Below are 24,418 nucleotides of genomic sequence, written 5' to 3'. Positions count from 1 at the left end.
CTCTTGACTTTGCCTCGTTAATAGCCCGGAGACAAGTTCTGCTTGGGAGGAGGTCTCCTGTTCCACCCAGGGCCTCGGTTTAGTTGGGTCACCTCATGTCATTCGTACATTTGGAGAAGGTCAAGTACACCATTAGGAGGTCAGTAGAAGGGATGGCAGCCATTCATTTCCTTTTTTAAAGAGCTAGCCACTATCAGTTGTTAAGGGGTTTAGTTTAATGTTGTGGCCGTAATTGGGGCAGTTCTGTCCCATCGGATGGGCGACGGCCTTGACCGTCCGATCGCTTTTGCCTCCCGGATGCTGGCTGTGGCCGAGAAAAAGTATGCCTAGATCGAGAAAGAAGATCTGGTAGTCGTAGTGGCAGTAAAGTGATTTCATCAACACGTCTATGGCTGCCATTTTTTAATCATCATCGATCACAAGCCATTGCTCGGCCTCTTCCGTGAAGTCAAGACGATCACGCAAATAGCGTCAGCAAGGATTCAGCGCTGGACTTTGTTATTGGCTGCTTATGAATACTCTTTTGAACACCGTCCAGGGACACAGTCCGCGCATGCAGATGCTTGGAGTGTCTTTCCCTGCAGATCGAATCTCTGAACCCACCTACGGCGGACAAACTAATTGCTGTCCTGAATTTCATGGATCCCTACCCGTCACTGCCTCGTGTGTTCATGACTGGTTGCAAACTGACCCTGTACTTGCCAAGAGTGTCATCTGGTGCTATACGGTGGGTAACATCGGCAGCTGCCAGGGGATTGTAGGCTTTCTCCTCAAAGTTCTTGGAGCTGACCGTGGGGGACGGCATCCTCCTTTGGGGCAGCAGGGTTGTTGTCCCGGTTAAGGGACAGGCTGTCGTGTTGAAGGATCTTCACAACGGACATCCCAGAGTGTCCAAAAGGAAGAGGCTGGCGAGAAGCTACTTCTGGTGGCCAGTTTTGAACACAGATATCGAGACGTTGGATCAGCAGTTCTCCATCTGTCAAGGGCACCAAAGGCTCTCCACCCCCATCGAGTGACTGCGCATTTCTTTTTCCACCAACGGAATCCCTGAGGTACTGACCGATAACGGGGCCTCTTTCGCGAGTGAAGAGTTTGTCATTTTTGTGAAGAGCAACAGGATTTGCCACAACCACACCACCCCATACCATCCGGCATCGAATGGTTTTGCAGAGACAGTTAAACAGGGGCTCAAGAAACAGACGTCCGGCTCGATGGACACAAGACCTGCAAGATTTTTATTCTCGTAGAGCCCACACCACACACAGTAACTGGGGTAGCCTCTGCTGGGTTGTTAATCAGTCAAAGGCTTTGTACATTGAGTTGATTCTACTGGACATCAGGGTGAAGGTGTGCCGTAACCAAGACTTGCAAGGGTACTGCCCAATTCGACGTCGACTCTTCAATACTTCACAGCAGACGATGCGGTATTCGTTCGTAACTTCAACGATGGTGCCCGCTGGCTCTACGAGATTGTCATCTATCAAAGGGGACCAGTCTCTTACCAAGTTCAGGTCCAAGGGCAACTCATGAAATTGGACCTGGATCAGCACAGGGCTAAATCGCTTTGAAAGCAGACCGAGGCAGGCCAGTAGCACAGTTCAATTCCCGTACCAGCCTCCCCGAACAGGCGCCAGAATGTGGCGACTAGGGGCATTTCACAGTAAATTCATTTGAAGCCTACTTGTGACAATAAGCGATTTTCATTTCATTTCATTTCATTTCAATCACGGAGGTTCCTCCCTTCATGAAGTGCCTCGAAAAAAGCCTGTCTTGGAGCCTCCGGCTCCATTGCTGAACCAGCCTGCTGTGATGCCTCCAGTCCCATCGAAATGGAGACGCAGCCCTCGGAGGTTTCGGACGTTGACTGCTTGGTTCAGCTGCCACCTGACGATTGTCCACCACGTCATTCCTGCCAGATCAGCGCGGAAAAAGCCAGCTGATCTGGCACTTCAGCCCCATGATGATTGCCAGAGCCGAAGAGACTTCAACGTCCTCCACCTGCTCCTCCTTTTCCGCCTCATCAGTCGTCGAGGGGCTCTTCAGACTTGGGGGAGTTCGGGGCCGGGGGGTTGGGGGGGGGGGGGGGGTGGTGGGGGATTTCTAAATTACGAGGTATTTCAATTACACAATGTATACAAGGTCAGCCAGTAAGGCGCCGACCAGAGAGGAACCCAGTAGGGATTGACTGCGTAGCGTATATGTAGTTTTTGTAAATAAAACTTGGTTCATATTGTACTCGGTGTCGACTCCCCGTGTCCTTATTAAAGGGGGTTAAGTTAATTTATGCTTTGGATTGCTTGTCATGTTCTTTCTCATTGTAACCTGAATTAATGGTTTTATGTTATTTTATTTATAATGAAACATTTTCAATAGGTATATTAAAAAAAAATTGTTAAAATAGTGCCTGTCATTTGACTGTGAAAACACATTCATTACTATGTTCCTCTATATAAATTTGATACTTTTCTAAATTAGTGTGAATACACAATCATACCTTCATTTGGAGAAATTACATCTGAAGAGATGTCTATTCTTATCTTTGGTTTATTCTGCAAAACAATGGCAATGCATATTAATAATTGTTTTACAATGCAAGTCCTGTAGCACAAAAAAGCAATGGAGCTTAAAATCAGTCACTGCCTGCCTTGGGTAAAATGTTTGAACAGTTCAGGAAAGGAGTGCAGTATCTGAATATCTCTAAAATACAAACTACACATCAAGACTTTGAACTTATTTACAAGTAAATTCGTACTACACCTGTATATTGTGGCACAGGGGAATTGGTTAGGAAGACTTTCAATTCAGTTTACCAACTGAAAGCGAAACACTTTTGTAGCCCTGGCCCTAAGCCTACTGGGAAATATGGTCAAGTTAAAAAAGACCCTATAGTCTGATGGGCATTCGTAAAAGCACCAGCAGAGTAAAGACACCAGCAAAGCCCGATGGTTAAAAATGCTATCCATCAGCATAAGCAGCATAAACAGTGGGGGTCTGCAATGAAAAACAGGGGGCTGGATTCTCCGGTCCGCTGGCCACGTGTTTCTCAGTGACGTACCATTCGCTGGCCGGGGGGGGATTCCCTGCTCCTGCCGCTAATAATGGGAAGTCCCACTGAAGCCACACCATGCCGCCAGGAAATCCACGGGCGGGGGCGGGCTGCCGCCAGGGCCGGAGAATCCCACCGCCAGCGAACGGCCACAGGATTCTGGTCTCACTCACTCACTTCCGAATTCCTACCTTGTCTTTGGAGACAACTAAAGGCAGCAACCCAATAGTTGTGGAATGCCAGCTGCAGATTAGTTTCATCAGGAAAAAACTTAACGCTAGGGACAAGATCATCTGTCAGGATCTACTGGTCCCGACAACGGCGCATGTCTGCCATGGGTTTCCTGACGATGTCGGCAATCTCCACTGACAGAAGATCCTGCTGTCGGCCAAAGGCGGGACTCTGAGAAATACGCCTGAAATACAAACTTGTTTCAACACCTTTCTGATGCTAATGGATTTGCAATACATTCCGAGCATTTACTGTTTTGATTTTGGGTCAGGTCTGCCACACCCCTCTAAGGATGTCATGAAACAGAATCCCTAAATTGTAGGGAGAGGCCATTCGGCCCATCGGGTCTCCACCAATCCTCTGAAAGAGCACCCTGTCCTATCCCCGCGATCTCACCTAACCTGCACATCTTGGAACACCAAGGGGCAATTTTAGCATGGCCAATCCCACCTAACCTGCCAATCTTTGGACTGTGGGAGGAAACCGAATCACCCGGAGGAAACCCATGCCGACGCGGGGAGGAAGTGCAAACTCGGGTCCCGGCCGCTGTGAAGCAGCAGTGCTAACCACCGTGCCGCTGTCAGTTATCTAGTGGAATTAGGGGTCCTTTGCAACAATTGCTGAGCAAAGAGAAAAGGAAATATATAAATATTTTCCCAAGTACAGTATTTTATTATTTCTGTCAGTGTGTTACATGGTTGAAGAGTTCACATACCGGTTTATAGATTTCAACTACATTGAAACATTTACTGGTGGCAGAACTGAATCTGTGCAGCTCCTTTCCTGACATCGCAGGGTAATTATGAACTATTTTCAGCAGCTTTTGATAAAAGCTTGTATATCTGTGTGAAGAATAAAACCAAGTTAAAACAGGTCACAGCATTACATGAGAGTGAAATAATCAGGATACCGGAAAGTTGAATGAAAAACAGAAAATGCTGGAAATACTCAGCAGGTCGGGCAGCATGTGGAGAAGGAAGCAGAGTTAACTTTTCAAGTTGGTGATCTTTGGTCAGTGGAGCATTGGATTGTTATACTGAACACATTAAAATGAATGTGATACAAATACAGTGGAACTATTCACTCAGGATGTGCCACAGGGGATGTGCCTGGGCCTCAACTTTTTACATTTTATATAAATGACTCGGTTGAATGGACGGAAGGTATGGTTGCTAAATCTTCTGACAACACAAAGATAGGTAGGAAAGTATATTGTGAAGAGGCTACAAAGGGACAAAAATAGTTTAAGTGAGTGGGCAACAATCCGGCGAACATAGTACAATATGGGCAAATGTGAAACTGTCCATTTTGGCAAGAAGAATAAAAAAGTTTATTATCTAACTACCGAGCGATTGCAGAGCTCTGGGCCGGGATTCTCCGAGCCTCCATGCTGCAAATGCGCTCGGCGTGGGGCGGAGAACAGGCGTCAGACCCGTGATTGGATCCGATGCCGCTCCCGCGATTCTCCGGGGACTGGCGAATCGGCGGCGATCGCGTTCATGCGGTCGACGCAGCGCCAGTCGGGAGCCATTGGAAGAGGCCCCCGCGGCGATTCTCTGCTGACAACTGGCCGAGTTCCCGCCAGCGTGGTTCATTCATGGTTCCACCCGGTGGGGGTTCAGAGTGGTGGCTGCGGACGCAGTCCGCGGCCGCCCTGGTGGGGGGAAGGGGGATCCATCACCGGGGAGACCTCCAGGATGGCCAGGCTCACGATCGGAGGGTTCACCGGTTGGCGGGAGCGCGCAATCTCGGGGGGGGCCTCTATTGTAGGGGCCGGCCCCCGGTGTGGGTTTGCGATGTTGCCCGGGGCCGCAGCTGCAGGCCGCCGCATGCGCGGACCTGCGGCCGGAAGTGCAGGGCCCCGCATTGGCAGCCGGAGCTGCGAGGGGCACTCCGGGGCCCTGTTAGCTCCTGGAAAATGGAGAATCATTCTGAACTTTCTCCAGGCAAGTCCAGAGTGATTCGCGTCCGTTTTCTCGCGGGCGTGTGAACATAGCCCCATTATCAGAGAATTCCGCCCCTGAGGTGCAGAGGGACCTGGGTGTCTTAGTCCAACATGACAATGGTTAAGGCGAGGGTGGGCCTCCAGGGCTGGCAGTGGCAGGTGGTGGCGGGACGCCTGGGGCACACTCCGGCCTTCTCTCCGTCCCATAGAGTAGCCCGTGGGGCCAGTGAGCACACCAAGGGAGGAGGAAGTAATGGAGCCCATCCCGGCGCCTTCCACAGGAGAAGCGCTGGAACACCTCAACCCTTCAGAACCCCTCACCTGACACTGGCGCATCTGCTGGTCTGCGGGCAGAACAGGCTAACACGTCAGTGCACCCGAAAGCCAGCCATGCCTATCCAGATCCAGACACTCCAGAGGACAAATGCCAGGGACATCACAAAGCAGAGGACGAGACAAACAGCAAGCCATTTCCACTTCTGATGTAGCTGTCAGGGGTAACTTCTAGAAGAAGCGGTAGGCCATGAAAGATTGGCATGACTGTAGTAGAGAGTAAATAGTAGATAGTAAGGGGGAAAGACACACTTGTTGTAAATACTCACCATTAAACACTTTCGCACCAACAGTCTGATCTGCCTCTCACCTCTGTCTCATGGGTGTGAACGATGGGCTGTGGCTGGGTGTTGTGTGGTGGTCGAATGTGGGGGAGGGGGCAGGGCACCATGACACATGAATGTCCCGCAATGGTTACACCTTCACCGAGAAGTGGCAGGGCAAGAGGGCAGCAGTGTGAGTCCACATCGTATGACAGCATCCCCAGTGAGTGAGTCCTAATTGTTCACAATCTCCCACCAAACCACCCCCCACAACATATTTGGGCCCATGAGAAGTAATCGCCAGCACACATGCAGGGATCGTCCAGCCGGACAGGTTAAGTTATCTTAAAGACAGGAGTCAGACTTTGTCAGACAATGAGGAACAGCAAAGTTCATCTCAAAGTGAGTCATCATCACCTTCCTCTGTCCTGCAGACAAGACCTACACAGTCCTGTGATGCCCTTGCCAACCCAGGGTCCTGTGGTGCTGGTATGATCCTCGGAGGAGGGAGGGGTAGCTGTAGTAGTGGAAAGAAGTGGAAGGCTAGTAAGAGGGTGCAGTGATGGACTCAAGGAGAGGGAAGGGTTGTGAGGGACAGGGGATGCTGGAGTTTGGTTTTGGGGGGAGGTTTGAAGTGGGAAGGGGGGAAAGAGGTGGTACAGGGTGGCAAAACTGCCAGTGACCAGGCCTCCTAGTCAGTAAAGCAGGAGGTGATGAGCTTGTCCCACGTACGGTGGCCCTGGATCACATGTTGGGCAGCCTGCCTTGCAAGCTCTGGCTCCACGCTCGACCGCCCTGGAAATCATCCTTGTTCTCCTTGTCATATGAGGCCTGCCGTTCTTCCTTCTCCTCCAGCATGTCACCATGCTGCTGCACAATGCTAGGAAGTACACAGCAGGCCACCACAATGCTCTGGGGCTCTACTGTCAGCGCCCCACCAGAGCAGTCCTGACAATGGGAGCGCATCTTGAGCAAGCCAGTGCACCACTCGATGAGGCTCCTAGTTACAAATTGAGCATCATTATAATGGTTCTCCACATTGGTCTGGGGCCTCTGCACAGGTGTCATTAGCCATGACCTCAGCAGGTAACCCTTGTCACCCACTAGACAACCCCTTACCCGAGGGAGCACCTCATAGGTGCTGGGAACAGGTGAGGGCACCAGGATGTATGTATCATGCAGGCTGCCTTCACAAACGTGCAGGTTGTGCAGCTGGTGGTCACACACCTACTACACATTCATAGAGTGGAAGTCACTCCTTCTGAGGACAGACACCCCATATTGAACCAGTGCTCAGAGGGTGACATGCGTGCCCTCATTTGCCCCGTGGATCTGGGACACGCCAGCAATGGCGGCAGGTCCTGTTTCCGGGCATCATGTTGGGCCTCGTCCAGGTTGAAGGTGATGTAGTCTGATACCCGGATACATAGAGCATCTGTGACAGTGCGGAAGCACCTGTGTGCAGACGTTTGCGAGATTTCACATAGATCTATGCTCGAGCCCTGGGATGAGCCAGAGGCTTAAAAGTTACTTTGACATACAGCATACGGCATTCTCCCGTGGTGCCAAGTGTGCCACCATCTGGCACAGGTGGCACACGGTCTCCCTGGTGATCCAGAGTCAGCGGCGGCACATCTGGGCCGGCAGCTCCTTGAAGGACAGGTGGCACACGTGCCCTGGTGCGGCGCCTCCTCCTTGGCCTGTTGGACGGCCAGCACATGATCCTCACCAGCTGGCCTCTGATCTTCTGGGGATGGCTCCTCTCGCGCAGTGCCCTCCCTGAGCTGGCCCTGGTCCTCTCGTCACCATGCGTCTGCAATGGATGCAGTGGCCAGGTCGATAGCGAATATAGCTGGCTACAATCAAAAATCCACATGTCTCTGTGGGGTGACGGAAGGGAGTCAGACAATGTCAGCAAGATGAAGATTCTCGTGACCATCGAAGCCACCAGGCTACATGGTCAGCCTGAGTTGTGCTGCTGCGCCACCCTCAACAAGTGCTCCCCCCCACCACCCTGGTTCCTTCGAGTCAATGTAGTCCGCACTGCACCCCTGTCCCCATCAGTGACTGCACCGGCCTGTGATGTGGGGGGACTCTATCCTCACCACCGGGTGGGTACCGATGGCTGCTGCTACCGTTGTTAATGAAAGGCTCTGTCCTGTGTCTCCCAGTGGGCTCTACTGTGCGTCTCCTAACTGGGTGAGCCCTGTGCTCCCCTGCCAGGAGGGTGGAAACTGGTTGTGTGGTGGAGAGGTTCACACTGTGCAGGCATGCGGCTCTGTGGTAAGAGCCTGGTGTGCGGGCAAGTTCTACAGATGGGGGTGAGCGAGAGATGTGTGCGTTTGCTGGGACCTTAGCTGCGGAGTTATGTGGAGCCTGGGTTTTAGACACAGGTTGTGACAAAGTGCTGCTCTGGGTTCCTAGCTGGGAGCGGGATGAATGGGATGAGGGGTGCGGTGGACATGCCGGGCTTGGTGACATCTCGTGATCCTCAGGGGTGGGCTAGCTGATAATGTCACTGGTGAGGCTTGTACTCTGAGAGGGGCTGTGTGTTGGGGGGGGGGGGTTCCAGCGGCAAAGGTGCCGCCCTTTGTTTGGGTTGAGCTTTGCTAACCTCCTGCTTCCTCTGCTGTGGAGCAGCACTTCTAAGGGGTGCACTGAGGAACGCCAGCACCTGGTGGATCCGCTTGATGACACTGCTGGGATATGAGGGTGTCTAGATGGGTGGGTTCCCACATGACCTGAAGTGCTCAGAGCATTTGTAAGATACTGTCAGAAGTCTCAACAGCCAGAAGCCTTAAGTTGCAGCTAGGGGATGGGATTAAATTAATTTACATCATAGAATTTACAGTGCAGAAGGAGGCCATTCGGCCCTTGGAAAGAGCACCCTACCCAAGCCCACACCTCCACCCTATCCCCGTAACCCAGTAATCCCACCCAAACTTTTTGGACACTAAGAGCAATTTAACATGGCCAATCCACCCAACATGCACATCTTTGGATTGTGGGAGGAAACCGGAGCAAAACCGGAGCACCCGGAGGAAACCCACGCAGGCACTGGGAGAACGTGCAGACTCCGCACAGACAGTGACCCACGCCGGGAATCGAACCTGGGACCCTGGAGCGGTGAAGCAACTGTGCTAACCACTGTGCTACTGTGCAGCAATGAGTCTCAACTAGAACACCCAGATTCAGAGAGGGACACCCCAAGTCCACGCTCTTGTCACCAATTTGTTTGCCACGACTCCCTGAAACAGGCACACGCACCTCCCCCAGAAAGCTCAAAATGTTTCAAAGGTTTCTTACCTCCTTGTTCCCTCTCAACAGCCAAGGTGGCTGGGCCACCAGCCCCCCTCCGCCTTGTAAGTACTTACACTAAATCATGCCTACGTGACTCCCACCTGTGAGGTGTGAAACATAATTGGGGGGGGGGGGGGATTCAGGCTTCCAGCCCATTAGTCAGATTAAATACATGCAAATTGGGGATTTGCATGATGCCGCTGGTGCGGGGTGGATTGTTCAGCAAGGCCGGTGGCAGAGCAGCGGAGCATCGCAACGGGTCTGGCGCCCGGCGCTGATCCCGTTTTTCGGGCGGGCCACCATTCTCTGCCCAATCAGGAATCCCGAAACCCCGGCGTCGGACAAGGGGTAATCCACCCTGTGGGGTTGAAGTTTCAGGCAGATCAGCCTGAATGGCGGGGCAGTCTCGAGGGGCCGAATGGCCTTCTCCTGCTCCTGCTCTTTGTTTGTATTTTCATGTAGTGAAACTTGTTCATTTCAGCAACATTTGAATTTGATGAAAGAGATTAGCCCCCACTCGACCTACTGTTGCTCCTCCCTGTCCCCAAGAAAATGGACCTTACAAAAATAAATCTTGTCCTCTTTTGGACCTGTTGCAACTTCAAACTGGGCTAATCTTTCATTAGATTTTGTTTTAAAAAGATCTTTGTATATCTGCAGCCAGGTCTGATGTGCTTCCTGAAAGTAGGGAGGTAACTATTGGCCAGCATGAGCACCGTGTCAAGCTGGAGGGTCGGCCACTGTCTCTGGTTTACCAACACTCACAGTCCGGGTCCCACCCATACACATCCTACTAGTGCGGCGCAGGACAGCGATAAAATTGGCTGCCAAAATGTGCAATTCCCAAATAAAAATTGCAAGTCTCAACCTAGTCATTGAAAAAGGGCAAGGATGGCAAGAGCAGTCAGTCAGGAGTGACAGGAACGCTGTGATACATTCAAGGGACCAGTCCTGCACAAATTCGAGATCATTTCCCAAACACAAATGAAGAGAGTGAGTCTTAACACAGGGACTGAAATAGAAATGCATGGAGGGGAGTGCGGGTCAAAAAAGCACTATACTCATGAGAGAATATGGGCAGGATTTAATGGGCCTGATTAGGGCCTCGTCCACTGGCTGGTGAACCAGGGGAGACCCACCATCAATTCCGTGCAGGAGGCTCGACGGAATGAAGCGACCATCAAGCACGTAACTGCCCATCACGGGGCCTTCCCCGGGACTGTGGAACCTGAGGATGGAAATCGTGCCTGTTCAGAGCTGCCATTGCAATCAGTGCACTGGCAGCTGCCAGTAGTGCATCCACCAGAGGTCCAGAGCCAACAAGGAACCCTATGCCAAAGACGAGTTAGGATGGGATGGATGTCACAGGGAGGGGGGTTCACAGGAGATGGGCAGGCAGGGTAGTCGGAAACAAGGGCATGGTATATTTTCAATAATCTGCCCCTTCCTGATCTGGGTCCCTCAATCAGGCACTGAGTGTCTGGCAATGATGGACACCCCACTCCTGCCCCCAAGAGGATGGTGGAAAATCCATAGGGAAGCCTTCAGGAGGCATGAGGAAGCTATGCGGCTCTCCTACAACTGGCTCGTCAATGAGCCTAATTGATATTCTGCCAACGGTGAGCAGGATTCCTGCACTGAGTCCTCCCTTCCCAAACTTCCCAATTTTGGGAATCCGACGCGGGCACTCCTGCCCAATTCTCCCAGCTCCCAGAGATCATGCCTGCTCTGGCGAGCTCAATTAAATTCTGCCCTGTGTTTCAACCATAGAGATATTCTTAATAATGATGCCTTTAATATATAAAAGAACCTACTACCCAGGTACATTCAAAAGGATTCGACAGATGAATGTGGCACAAATGTGTCATGGGTTGTGTGGTTGGGAACAGGTGGATTGCGGAGTTGTTGGCTTGCAATTTTTACAGACCAAATAATTCTCCATGCCCAAGCTTTGCACTCATTGAAAATACAGTGATTTATTTGAAACTGATAACTCCTACACCAATCAAAAGGAAGGAAATCTTAATATTTGCGCGCCAATGTGAATGATTTTTCCTATTGAAGTGTTGGTCAGCATCTCTTTCCCCGCGCACAGAACTATTGGTTAACTGGCAGAGATCTTAGCATGGTCGCAGAACCTGCCTGTTCAAGTGAAGACCGCTGAACCCGTTGAGAGAGCGAACTGAAGGAAAAGCAGAGAAACTCATCTTTTAAAAAATGCCTTGCAGGGTCGGAATACTTGCCCTTTTTTGATCAGATCCAGCAAGCAGATGGCCTTCTTATGGTCTGACTTCAGTTCCATTTCTGTGTTTCTCTGTCTCAGTTGGTCAATAAGCTGATCTAGATTTGCTTCCCTTGCCTGATAAAAGATTTAGACTTTTAACAGAAATGCAAATACATATAAAATGATTGATGACTTAAAATCTGCAAGTTCTCTTTTCGTATGGAAAAATAAATACAGTCAACAGATAGTACACCCAATCCTTTTAATATGATTCTGTCTGTGTCATTAAATCTTAGAATATTGCCAATTTCCACTGTTTCAAGACATCCAGAAAATAACTTTCATGAAATGCTTTGGACACACTAAAGCAAAAGCCACAACTCCACTCAGAAGCTTAGATAAGATTGCATTTAGAGAAAGCTCCTTCCATCTTCTGAAACACATAATCAGCACTCGATCCCGTTACCTTGCCACATATTTCCACACGCCTCTCTGAGCACCCTTTTATTTATCTTGCAAGGTGCATTTCACAGTACCAGTACGACCAGAAAACAATTCAGATGGTTCTGGAAGCTTTCGCTTTTCCAATGGCCGAGCAAAGTCTGCCGACAGAGTTGTGGAAGAAGCATTAGGGCCAACTTTTACTCCCTCTGTCCAGTGGAAGCAAGGTGGTAGCAAACCTCAAGCAGAGCAGTCACCTGCTGAACATTTACAGCAGTGCCACTGTGGTGAATGGAACTACTGTTAATTCACCAGTGCACTGTGATATCATGTTACTGCTGTATCGTGTTATGTTATGTGTTTAATCCTGTGGGCTCCACCTATGGGCCATTGTACGGCTTCACCCACAGGGGGATATGCCGGGGCATGTACGGGCTCGCCCATGGCTCCACCCCTTACAGGAAGTATAAAGGCAGCTGACCTTCGGGGCCGCATTCATTGTTGTACCTGTCACAGGCAGGCTCAGTTGTAAGCTGATTAAAACTATGGTTTATTTCTCAGTGTGTCTCTCAGTGAATGGTCGCATCAGCCACCATCTTAGGTAAGGTTTACAGTGGTTGACCTGATCGCCTAATTATTCCTGAAGCTCCCTGTACTATGCGAATCAAAGTACTATGTTGTGTGTAAGGGCCCCGGTTGCAACTTTGATGGATGGGCAGATTGTGCGTGGCTTATGCTCGACCCATTTGTCCTTGACTTAAACCAATTGCCTTTAAAGAACCTATTTGAGACAGCTCACAATGCAACCTGGGAAATGTTATAATTTTAAGTGCTGCTAAACCTCTTCCTAGTACACCCGGCGAAAGAACACCCTGTAAGCCACTGTCAATCCACTTAAGCCCCCATCAACCTTTCTCTTCAATAACTCCAACTGTTGTCAGGTCAGTGTATGAACCAGGGGCGGGATTCTCCCCTACCCGGCGGGGCGGGGGGTCCCGGCGACGAGGAGTGGCGTGATCCACTTTGGCATCGAGCCGCCCCAAAGGTGCGGAATCCTCCGCACCTTTAGGGGCTAGGCCGGCGCCAGAGTGGTTTGCGCCGCGCCGACCAGCGGGGAAGGAGCTGAGCGCCACGCCAACCGGCGCTGAACGGCCTCCGCCGGCCGGCGCAAGTTGCCGCATGCGCGGGAGCGCCAGCATGTGCTGGCGTCATCCCAGCACCTACGCAGGGGTCATCATCGCCGGGTCGGCCATGGCAAAGGACCACACCAGCCGACGCGGAGGAATAGAGTGCCCCACGGCACAGGCCGCCCGCGGATCGGTGGGCCCCGATCACGGGCCAGGCCACAGTGGGGGCAACTCCCGGGGCCAGATCCCCCCGCGCACCCCCCCCCCCCCCACCCCCCGCCCGCCCCCCCCCCCCCCCGAGGACCCCGGAGGCCGCCCGCACCGCCGGTCAGGACCTACTCTAATTTACACCGGCTGGACCGGCAAAAAAACGGGCGGCCACTCGCCCCATCGGGGGACGGCGAATCGCAGGGGGGGTGGCCACTGCCAGCGGCCGCCTACAGGCGCAGCGCGATTCCCGCCCCCACCAAATCTCCGGCGCCGGAAAATTCAGCAGCCGGCGGGGTCGGGATTCACGCTGCCCCCCCCCCCCCCCCCCGGCGATTCTCTGACCCGGCAGGGGGTCGGAGAATCCCGCCCCAGCTGTTTTCCTGCCCCCACAGAACTAGGCTCATTCCAATGCGGCACCTGCAGTTTGCACGTGACATGTAAATTGGGTCACAGTCTGAAATTGGCTTATGCTGGCAAGAAGTTGTCCTTAGCAGTTTGCCAATCAGAAAACAAAGAGAATAACCAATATCCATAAATGAGAAGATAATCTTATAATGGCATTTGGATGGCATGACATTCAATGAGAGTGGAGCTTAACCTGGTCTGAAATGACTCGTAATCATCACTTAATTTTTAGCATTATATTTTGGAGAGTTGCAGTATTTAAAGTGCTGATTTCTATAACATTCCATGGAAGTTGGCAAGCACATGAAGGATTGGTGGCATGGTACCACAGTGGTTGGCACCATTGCTCCACAGTGCCAGGGACCTAGATTCTATTCCCCGGGAGGGGGGGGGGGAAGCATCAACAGGTGGATCCTATGGATTCAGTTTCATCAAGGAGGTCCATCTTCCAGCCTCAGAGTTTTCCTAGAGATCCATCTTTGTTTTCAGGAGGTTCACCTCAGAGTGTTCGTGGAGATCCATCTTCCTTCTTCAATGGTTGGTCAGTGACTTGGGGGCCTTTTTAACATGGCACTGAGATATGATGGCGGGGCTCGCGCTGTCATGTTCGCCCTCCACGAGTGTGGTAGTCACCACTGTTGTATTATATACTGCACTGCATACGAGGGTATTACGGGAAGGCCCCTGTACTACAAGTACGGGGGTAGATCCCTGCCTGCTGGCTCCGCCCAGTAGGCGGAGTATAAATGTGTGTGCTCACCGAACTGCAGCCATTTCGGCAGCAGCTGTAGGAGGCCACACATCTCTGTGTAATAAAGCCTCGATTACATTCTACTCTCGTCTCGTCGTAATTGGTAGTGCATCCTATTGATAGTGATCAGTTTGGTACCGAACCCCCAGGGTAGGGCCGGAAGATATGGGGTGCGATTCTCCGCTCCCGCGACTAATTGCCCACGCCGTCGTGAACGCCGTCACGGTTCACGACGGCACAAAATGGCCCCGATCTCGACTGATTCAGGGCCCGAAAATGGGCTAGGATCGGGGCCGTGAGAAACTCGGGGGGTGTGTCGCGAAAGCAGCATCATCAGCGCGTGCCGGGCATTAGGGCCGCGTAAAAGCGGCGCCGTGTAAATGACGTGGCCGGCGCCACGTAGCTGGCATCACCCACGCTTGCGCAGGTTGGCCGGCGCCGAGGCCGCCCCGCAAGAAGATGTCGGATGGATCTTGCGGGGTGCACATGAAAGGAGGTCCTCTTTCAGAGAGGCCGGCCCGCCGATCGGTGGGCACCGATCGCGGGCCAGACCCCTTTTGAGGCTCCCCCCCCGGTGCAGGAACCCCCCTCCCACCCACAGGCCGTTCCCCCAGCGTTCCCGTGCTGTTCCCGCCGGCAGCGACCAGGTGTGGACGGCGCCGATGGGAACCCGTTGTATTGGGCAGGCCACTCGGCCCATCCGGGCCGGAGAATAGCGGGGATAGCGGAGAATCGCCATTTTGGGTGTCTCGGGCGATCCTCCGGCCTGCGCCACGATGGGGCCGTTCTCGCCACTTGGGAGAATCGCAGGAGGGCGTCGGACCGGCGTCGCGGGGAAAAATGGCGCGCCAGGCGATTCTCCCAACCGGCGCAGGAGCCACATTTCCACCCCTTCCACGCCACTTAGTCCCAAATGGGAGAATTCTGTCAATTTATACTGGCCTTTCTGTTCATTTATTCCACATTATGTTTTGCATGATAAAGACCTACTTGACTTCCCTAAAGTTTAGAGTGATCATCTACATTTGGCGACCAGGACGGAACATTAATGCCAACACCCACTTCCCTAATTTATGATATTGTAGGGTCACTTAATAAAATAAAATAAAAAGACAATGGTGGTCATTTTCAATCTGCTGCAGAGAGTTAGCCAGCATTATGAGCCAGGAAGTGTGTGTTATGGAAACTTAGGGCTGGATTATCAGGCCCTCCCAGGGGTGAGGACAGAGGTGGACTGAGCCAGGACATGCCAGCGCCAGCACATGTGCCCGTTTTCCAATGCTGCTCCTCACACTGGCTATCTTCGGGGAAGCAGTACAGGACTGGAAGGGCTACCCATTGCCAGGTGACATGTAGCCAATTAGTCAATTGAATGAGACCTACTGGCAATTTCCTGCACAGCTGGGGGACAAATTAGGTGCCCTCACCGCCTGCTTGGTACAACAGCTGTCAAATGCTGCCCTCTAAAGGGACTCGGTGGGCTGACTGCAAGAACCAACTTTACCAATTTCTAATTAAAGCTTTAAAAGGTTAGCGAGATGTTGAAACATCCTCTCGGTTACCTGCCATCAGAGCCTGCTGCTCCTCTCAAGCTGGAAGGTGTCCAATCATCCCTCAAGCAGCGAGAGCCCATCCTTAATTAGAGAGGCAAAGTGTCTATATGCTAACCAACAAGGGCGCCTCTGTCAAAACTCCGAGTGTTGGTATCCCTCCCAGAGGTGGGTTTGCAAATAGGAAATAGGTACGACTTCTGCTTCCTGCACCCCAGTAAGGACAATCCAGCCCTTATTTTTAATTTGTCTCAATGGTCGGGCAATTGATTCAATTTCTATTGTTATGGGCCAGGGTTTAGAGAACCCCAAAGTGTATCATGGAGTTCACCTGACTCACAACTTTTACTAGATTGTGGTATGGGGAGCACACAGCCCACTCTACAGGTGTGGTACAGCAGAAATGGAAAAGTATTTTTTAAAGCAAAACAATGTTTATTCTATGAATTCAAGTTAACCTTTTTAAAACATACAGTGAACATATTAGCAACCATTAATTCAAATACAACCCCCAAAGACTACAACACTAAGTAAACCTTTAAGCTTTCCTTTTTAACATCCATACGACTTAAAACACCTATTACCAGAAGCACATCAGGTTAAAGTCATTACTGTTATTAGTTTAAATCACCAGGATCGATTTACAGTCTTTAGATTACAGAGGGAGATTCATACACCTTCTGGCTGTGACTGCAACTATCCAGCTCTGAAAACGAAACTAAAACACACCCTGTAGCAAACAGCCTTAAACGAAAGTAAAAAAAGCTGACAGACAACCCAGCTCCATCCACTCTCTGACATCAGTGCAGTAACATGAGCAGCCAAACATTTCTTAAAGCGACATTCTCATGACACTATAATGTTGGCTTTATGCTGCAGTGGTGAGTTGCAAATTCTCCACAATGTGATTCCACATCCCGCACCACCCTCGCCTACCTGATTTGCTTTATCGTGTTTCTTACGACAGTCATCTAGCTGCTCTTTCAGTATATTTTCCTGGTCAGCCAGGTTTAATTGGTGCACATCCCACAGTTGAGTTGCTTCCTTGCAAATATTATATAGAACCTTGCACTGCAAGTCCATCCGATGGGCTAAGTTCTCCATGTGTTTCTATTGATGTGGAATAAATGGAAGACAAGCTACATCAGGGAGGTTGCACTCATGGCATTAGAAACATTCAGAGCATCCTCCTGGCTTTTTACCAGCGGTGCACAAAAATATGCCCCAGGCATCAATTACTACTTGCCTTTACTTCTTTTTATAGATATACTTCCATTCATACACAGTCTGACTGCAAGATGCTACCAAAGTATAGATTTAATGATCTGTTCTGCTCTTTTTCTGGAGTAAGAAGGAAGCAGGAGACGTTAGATTATCTCATATTCCATCTAGCAAGTGAAGAGGCCCCAACTAAAATAAGCTGAACAGATCCACTGCCTCAATTCTTTTCCTCCCTTCCAGTGGGGAATTGCTTACAGTGGAACGATTGAAATCAGCAGCTCAGTAAATGGGGAAGCCGAGATGCTGACCTGAGTTCCATTACTCCATACCGAAGCGGACTTCAGTATTGCTGAGGGTAGCTCTCAGGGAAGATTAGCGATTGTGACCTTTGGTGTACTAAAATTCCTGTCTCTTCCGAAAATGAATTCCTGGCATGTGTGTGATTTCCCATTGGAATCACCCAATTATTCAATCCCTAAGGACAATTTGGTGCTACTGGCTATTCAGAAACAAACAAACATGCTTACATCAACAGTGGAGTGTTCTTCTTCAAACCGACGTTGTAAATTGCCAATAATTGGAAGGAAGTCGGTGGTTATCAGCTGTTTGGCCTCTTCTTGTGTACACACCTCTAAGCTAACGAGCATTTCCTGAATCAATCCACAGAACAAGTATTGCAGTAAATAATGCAGTAATTAACCTGACTCATTACAGAACTCGAACACATGTACCAGAACACTGAAGAGAAAGAAAGCCAGAAATTTTCATTGATTTTCTTGCAATGGATGATTAGAAGAGGTAACGTCCCTTCTTTTAATGCTTGTGATGCTCGATCTGACTCCAGAAGCGAGATTGGATGACAATTGAAGGCTTTATTGGACTAGATGTTTCCCCCAGCAGCGCAGGTACAGAATGCAGCTGCTAGGGAGACACAGACTCTTATACTCCGCCTTACTGGGCGGAACCAGCAGGCAGGCTTCACCAATGATCTTCCTGTCTCAGGTACCTCCCACACCAATGATCTTACAGCCTCAGCCTAGGTACCGTAATACCCCTAGTACAGACTACCACAGCTTGTTCGCAACATATGGGCAAAGCTGTAGTATAATGGTCATATTTAATGCCCACTCCTAACAGTCGGCCGACAGGATGCTTTATTTTAAGGTCAGTAGGCTTCTTTACAGGATATTAAGAGCAAATCACATAGGGTGCGATTTTCCCTCCCCTCCCCCCATTGCACCCGGGCAGCAGAGCCCCTAAATGGGGTTTGTGCCGGACGCCGAACGGAACGCAATGATCCCGGCCCGCAGCACCCAACGCAGTCTGGTTTACGCCGACAGTGGGTGTGAACCAGATGAGCATATTCAAACGCATCCTCAAACTCGTTTAAATATGCTCAGCCCGCTTGAAGCTGGAGTCTCCCGGTTTCTGAGATTCTCCACCTCCCGCATGCGCAGCATGAGGCTGGCAGGAATGACTACCGGCTTCCAAAAATTGAAACCAGTCATGGTGTCCAGGCCAGGAATTGAAGCCCCGGGTGATTGGGGACAGGGCAAGGGAATATACAGTGTTTACCCACCCCCAGCCCAGGGAACATCAATAACGCCGATCTGGGTCTGGGCTGCGGGTTTTAAACATCTGCCAAATGGTTCCTATTGGGCAAGCCTCTGCCCGATCAATAGGGGAACTCATATTCCACGAATCCCACGGGGAGATCAATCAACAAACCTCCGTGTCTTTCACAGTCGTCATAATAAGGACCTTCAACTTCACTTTGAGATCGGGGCACCCTTTAAAAAGGGCACCCCAGAGGACTTCCGGTGACGGCGGGCGGGAGGCGGCCGCACAATGGAGGGCTCCCGTTCGGCAACGGCATTTTCGGGGCTTTAAGCTCGGTCCCAGGGTCCGCGGAGGCGGCAGAAGCAGGGAGAAGGCACGGAGGAGGCACAGTGAAGACACAGGAGGAAAAAAAGAACAAAGAAAAATGCCGAGAGTGAGCAAGAAAACGGCCGGAAAAAAAACAGCTGGAGGTCCGTCGGGGAGTGGAAAGGTCACCGCGGAGTCACCAGGAAAAATGGAGGCTGGAGCACCAGGGAAGGCCGCACTGCTTACGGCTGAAGAAATAACTAAGGTGATGGCTGCGGAATTTGAAAAGCAGTTGGCGCAGATTGCGAAATGCATGGAGACGGTGAGGAAGGAGATGAGTGAGGTTTTGAGTGTGCTGGTGGAGGAGGCGGTTTCCCCGGTGAGGGAGGAGGCGGTTTCCCCGGTGAGGACGGAGGTGGCGAGCGCAGTGGCGGAGGTGCGAGAGCAAGGGGAGGCGCTGAAGGAAGTGGAGGAGACGTTATTGCAGCACGGTGATCAACTTGCCTCGATGGGGAAAGTGATGCGGAAGGTGATGGATACTAACAAGGATCTGCGAGGAAAAATGGAAGACCTAGAAAACAGATTCAGGCGACAGAATTTGAGGATTGTGGGGCTGCCCGAAGGAGTTGAAGGACCGAAGCCGACTGAGTATTTTGCCGCGATGCTGGCAAAACTATTGGGGGAGGGGGAGAATCCCTCCCGATATGAACTGGATCGGGCTCATCGGTCGTGGAGGCCTGTACCAAAGGCGAGTGAGCCGCCAAGGGCAGTGACTTTGTGCTTCCGTAGGTACAGGGTGAAGGAGAAGGTCCTGAGCTGGGCCAAGCAGAAGCGGGTGGTGCAGTGGGCTGGAGCTGGTATACGTGTATACCAGGACTTTACGGTGGAGCAGGCAAGGAGGCGGGCTGCCTTCAACCGGGTGAAGAGGGCACTGTACATTAGCAAGGTGCGGTGCGGCATTGTATATCCAGCGAAGCTGAGGGTGACTTACAAGCTATGGAACTTTTATTTTGGAACGGCGGAAGCAGCGGAGGAGTTTGTGAAAGCAGAAGGACTGTGGCAGAACTGACAAATTGAGGAATGGCCATGTGCCGATGTAACCTCATGACTGTATTTTCTTTTTTGTATCACTGCGTAGAGATTAAAGGAGCCAATGTGGTATATATTTGGACAAGGGAAGGGACGGGACTTTCACTCAAAATGAGAGTTCTTTGGGGTGTAGGTGGATATGCGGGGTTTGTGTGCTAAAAGGGGATCTTTGGGCTTTCCTGGGGCCGGGCAAGTGGGAAAGGGACCTGGGCGGGGGCCTCCACGCTGGCCGGTTTAAGCCGGCCAGTGAACGGGAGTGAGGTGGGGGAAGGGGCTGCGGCCATCGGAGCCTGGCAGAACAGGGTCCGAGTGGTCTAGCCGGGGTGGAAAGTTGGGGGGAAGGAACCGAGGTTGGGAGGAGGAGTTTTACAAGAGGCAGTGGACGGGAGGAGCTGGAGACCTGCGGTGGGGGGGGATCGTTGTTATTACGGGGACTGACATATCTTGCTGATTATTGTTTATTGTTGATGGATGTAAATGTGGGAGAAAATGTGAAAAAGGAGAATTTAAAAAAAAATTTTTTAAAGGGCACCCCAATGTTTGAGGAGCCGGTCTTGCCATGTCTGTAGGTCCCCACTCCAGAAAAAATTCTAAGTGTGGAAGAATTCCGTGAGAATCTCCTCAAACTGCAAAAAACTGACTAAGGGCCCAGCAATTCTCCGGAAACATTGATAGTGTGGCAGCAAGCGGGAACTGCCGTGAGCTTCCCAACGCTCGGTCCAGCGAGGCCGGCAAAGCTATTCAACGGTAATTGGTCCACTTAACGAGGCTCCACGGGCTTCTCGTCACAAATGCTGGCTCGCCAGCCGATTCGCCGGCACCGCACTCGCCAGCCCCCCTCTAACAGGGTCCAGCAGCACTTGCTCAGCCAACCCCAGCCAGCTCACAACAACGACACCCAGGAGACCGGCCCCAAGATTCGAGATTGCAGATCTGGGGAGGTTGCTAGACACTGTGGGGGCCAGCAGGGATTTCCTGTTCCCCTGAGAGTCCCGGAGGGCCAGCCATCGGGCAGCCAGTGCTGCCTGGGACTAGGTGGCGGTAGTTGTGAACGGCGTGTGGGCTCGATGGGCCGAATGGCCTTACTTCCGCTCCTATGTCTTAAGTGTCGGAAAAAGGTCAACGACCTTCACCAGGCAGTACAAGTGAATAGACACCAACACCCTCCACACCCCCACCCAAGACCTTGCTGCCCTCCCACGCAAGCATCCACCCCAATTCTATATGCAACCCCCAACCCTCCCTCCATCCCCCTCTCCCTTCAACCTCCCAACCCTTTCTTCACACCTCCCTCCCACCTCTGTGAACCACATGTGTGGCTAATGATGCCCTCGCTCTATCTCCTCAGGAAAAGCTCTCCCACAATCACCAGGAGAGAGCCCAGACTGGAGGAGGCGTGCCGAACATAAGACTCCTCACCTCCTTCGAGGAGAGGGCCCTGGAAGTGACTGGGATGGCCGAGGACAGAGCAGTCATCAACGGAGAGATTGGCGGATGCAGCAGAGGTGAGGATCCACCAGATCCCACCCGAGGACCTGTCAAAGGTAAGTTGTTATTGCCTTACTGACTGACCCATCCCTCCCACTGATCACATGTCCATTCTCCAGCAGGTCCTCCAGCCGATGGTGCAGGCCCATCCGGGGTGGCCCCCTATCCAGCCTCCCAGAAGAACACCTCAGAGGAAAGCTTCAAGGATGCCACCATAATAGTCGCCGCACAGCTGTCATCTCCGCCCTCCACCAGTGCAGATACACACACCTCGGTGGGAAACGTTAGTGGTCAGGCTTCTGGGGCACATTCTGGTGAGGCAGGAACCCCCAGACAAGACAGCAGTCGGAGGTCTGCTGGGCCTGATGCTGAGCCAGTGGAAGATTTCATCCCAGAGCTGATGGAGACGTTAGGGTGTGGCCGGGACATTCAGAGGGAGATGTCAGCGACACTCCAGCAGGTCCATAGCCGCTTGGAAGAGTTCCAGAGGCTACGAGCGCAGGAGATGTCGCCGGCAATGCATGATACCGAGGCCAACACAGTGGTGACCGCATTGGAGAGCCTGGTGCACGACGTCGGCACCGTGAGTGAAGGTGTCCAAGGCATCACGCAGTCGGTGGCGGACATGGCTGTGGATCTCGCCAGAATGTCCGACTTGCTGAGGGATGTTACCCAGTACCAGGATGACATTGATGAGATTCTGTGGGACATGTCCCACTCTCAGATGGGAATGGCCGAGGCTTGGGGAGCTTGTCCCAGTCGCAGGTGGGCATTGCCGAGGCACTGCAGAGCATGTCCCAGTAACTGAGGAGCATCGCCGAGGGCGCCGACATGATAGTGCGGACCATGGGTAACCGCCAGGGCTGGCAGAGCCAGATGATGCAGGGGCACCGGGGCTCCAACCAGCTGTCCCTCCACCCCAATGTGAACGCCAGGGCCCTATGGGCACCGAGTGGGAGGAGGGACGCTTTGGCCACCAGCTCCCCTGACTTCCACCCCTCTGGTGAGGCCGACTTTCACAGCCAGCACATGGCACAGAGCGGCACGGTTGTGCATGTGCCACCGACAAGTGAGCCAGGGCCCTCTGGCCCGAGAGCTCCCAGAGGACGCCCGCCGGGGCATCGAAGGCCACGGGATGAAACAAGCAGCTGGCTCCCTTCACCTCTAATGTGCATCCTGGGAATACTCCTAGACGTAGTGGTGGAGCTAGGGAGGCAAAATATTTAGAGGATCACTGAGGGCACGAGGGGAGGAGGGGGAGGGGGTAGGCAGGATGTGGGGGCGGGCGGGCTGGAGGGGGAGGGGACGGCATTGAGAGTGGGGAATTGTTACACACCCTTGTGCCGGCACCGCACTCGCTAGCCCCCCTTTATCAGTTGCACACCAGTATGATGCCTCTGTCACTTTCTTCCGCAATGTGGGCCGACCTCCGAACCCTTGGCCCATCCTTCCCGTGGCACTCATCCACCGTCTGGCCATGGACTATGTCTCACCCCCGGGTGTCTGTACCTTGGTTGTAGCATGTGTAGAGTTGCCTCCCGCAGTGTTCAAACACAATGTCCAGGCATCAAGGTGCAATTGGGATAATAGGTAATGACTTCCACAAGCTACATGCCCACCCATGAGAATCCACTTGGCTTGTGTGAAGGGCTCATTAACCACGATTGCCAATTCCCTATTAGCAATAGCCTTCAGCCGCATGGCCAGAGGCCTCGGCAGTCTGCGGGGGTTATGGGTGGTCGGTGGGGCAGATGGACAAGGACAAGAATTGATCGGAACAGGCACACACAATCCAGGGGTTGGCATGGTGGTACTGCCCGCGGCTGCCCCCCAGTTGCCGCCCCAGCACCCCCCCCCCTCCCTTGGCAACACACCCCTGCGATGGGCCCCCCATGCGCCCCTGGGTGGCATGCCCAGCGCCCCCAGGCTCTTTGCCTGTGAGTAAAGATGGCTACTCACCTCCTTGGCTCCCCACAGAAGCCCTTCCGCCAGTTTCACGTTTTTCAAAAGGAGTACTAATTGGCGACAGCGTGACCACTTGCTGGGAAGGCTGCCGAATCCCCCCCACCTTGCCTTCCATCATGAGACTGAGAGAATGCAGCTCAACATTTCATCATTCTACTCCCCGCTCCATTCTCCACACCCTGGCCCCCCCCAAGTCCCCCTATGTACTTCTACAATGAAATCAGATACTGCAAGTTAATAGAGATCCCCTGCCCCTAGCGGGGGAGCCCGTTCTCCGCCAGGACCACGGGAAGATAATCATTCCTACCCCATAGGCCCTGTGTGGGCTAATGCAGAACGCACATACTGCAGCTCATGTGCATACCATATGGTCAGCAATGCAGCATGGAGGATCATGGTATAAGAAAGGCCATCCTTGCTTTCATAGACAGTGTATTGCCTCATTATTTTAAAGGCCTCACGTATAATCTTCTAAGGTAAGAATATGAGTAAAATCAGGGAAATTAAACGGTCATCCAACTTACAAAGCTCATTTCGGACACTTTCTGCTGTTATGGTATTTAATTATATTTTAATTGGCACAAGTGTTCTGGATACTACAGGATTATTGTGATTGGCATATTATTCTAAACATTTCTCAGTATTTAAATGATGAACCCTGTCCCTGCAGCCCCACCAATGTCCCCCTGGGACTTTTTATGTTGAAGGCGCCATATAAATAGAAGCACATAAAAGATATTTATTCTAAATTCACTTTTCACTCATTTCCATTTCTGATCAAGGGTTACCATTTCTTTAGTAATCTCAGTTTATCTGAATTATTCAAAACGTTTTATGAGGTCCATTCTAATTCTTTTATCTAGTTTTCAAAACCTCCAATCTCCCTTCATGCCTCATTCGCTTTACACTGGCATCAATTTTATTGTTGTTTTCTGCATTCTTTCAAATGGGAGTCACGGGCAG

At 51.8% G+C, this 24,418-nt stretch overlaps 1 protein-coding gene across 2 annotated transcripts in view; it reads right to left on the bottom strand.

The window, feature by feature from the left end:
• The window catches only part of ccdc180 (coiled-coil domain containing 180), a 216,211-nt gene that overhangs the window by 125,732 nt on the left and 66,061 nt on the right, over nucleotides 1-24,418 (bottom strand). For both annotated transcript variants that reach the window (XM_072488692.1, XM_072488691.1), the window contains exons 13-17: nucleotides 17,575-17,697; nucleotides 16,763-16,936; nucleotides 11,362-11,477; nucleotides 3,993-4,119; nucleotides 2,495-2,549 (exon numbers count right to left, since the gene is read on the bottom strand). In XM_072488692.1, coding sequence (XP_072344793.1) covers nucleotides 2,495-2,549; nucleotides 3,993-4,119; nucleotides 11,362-11,477; nucleotides 16,763-16,936; nucleotides 17,575-17,697 — 595 coding nt within the window. The remainder of the gene's footprint in view (nucleotides 1-2,494; nucleotides 2,550-3,992; nucleotides 4,120-11,361; nucleotides 11,478-16,762; nucleotides 16,937-17,574; nucleotides 17,698-24,418) is intronic.

This window comes from Scyliorhinus torazame, chromosome 22 (assembly GCF_047496885.1).
Source record: "Scyliorhinus torazame isolate Kashiwa2021f chromosome 22, sScyTor2.1, whole genome shotgun sequence".
Taxonomy (NCBI): domain Eukaryota; kingdom Metazoa; phylum Chordata; class Chondrichthyes; order Carcharhiniformes; family Scyliorhinidae; genus Scyliorhinus; species Scyliorhinus torazame.
Note: the sequence above shows the minus strand (reverse complement) of the source record. Positions and strands in the feature narration are given on the sequence as shown.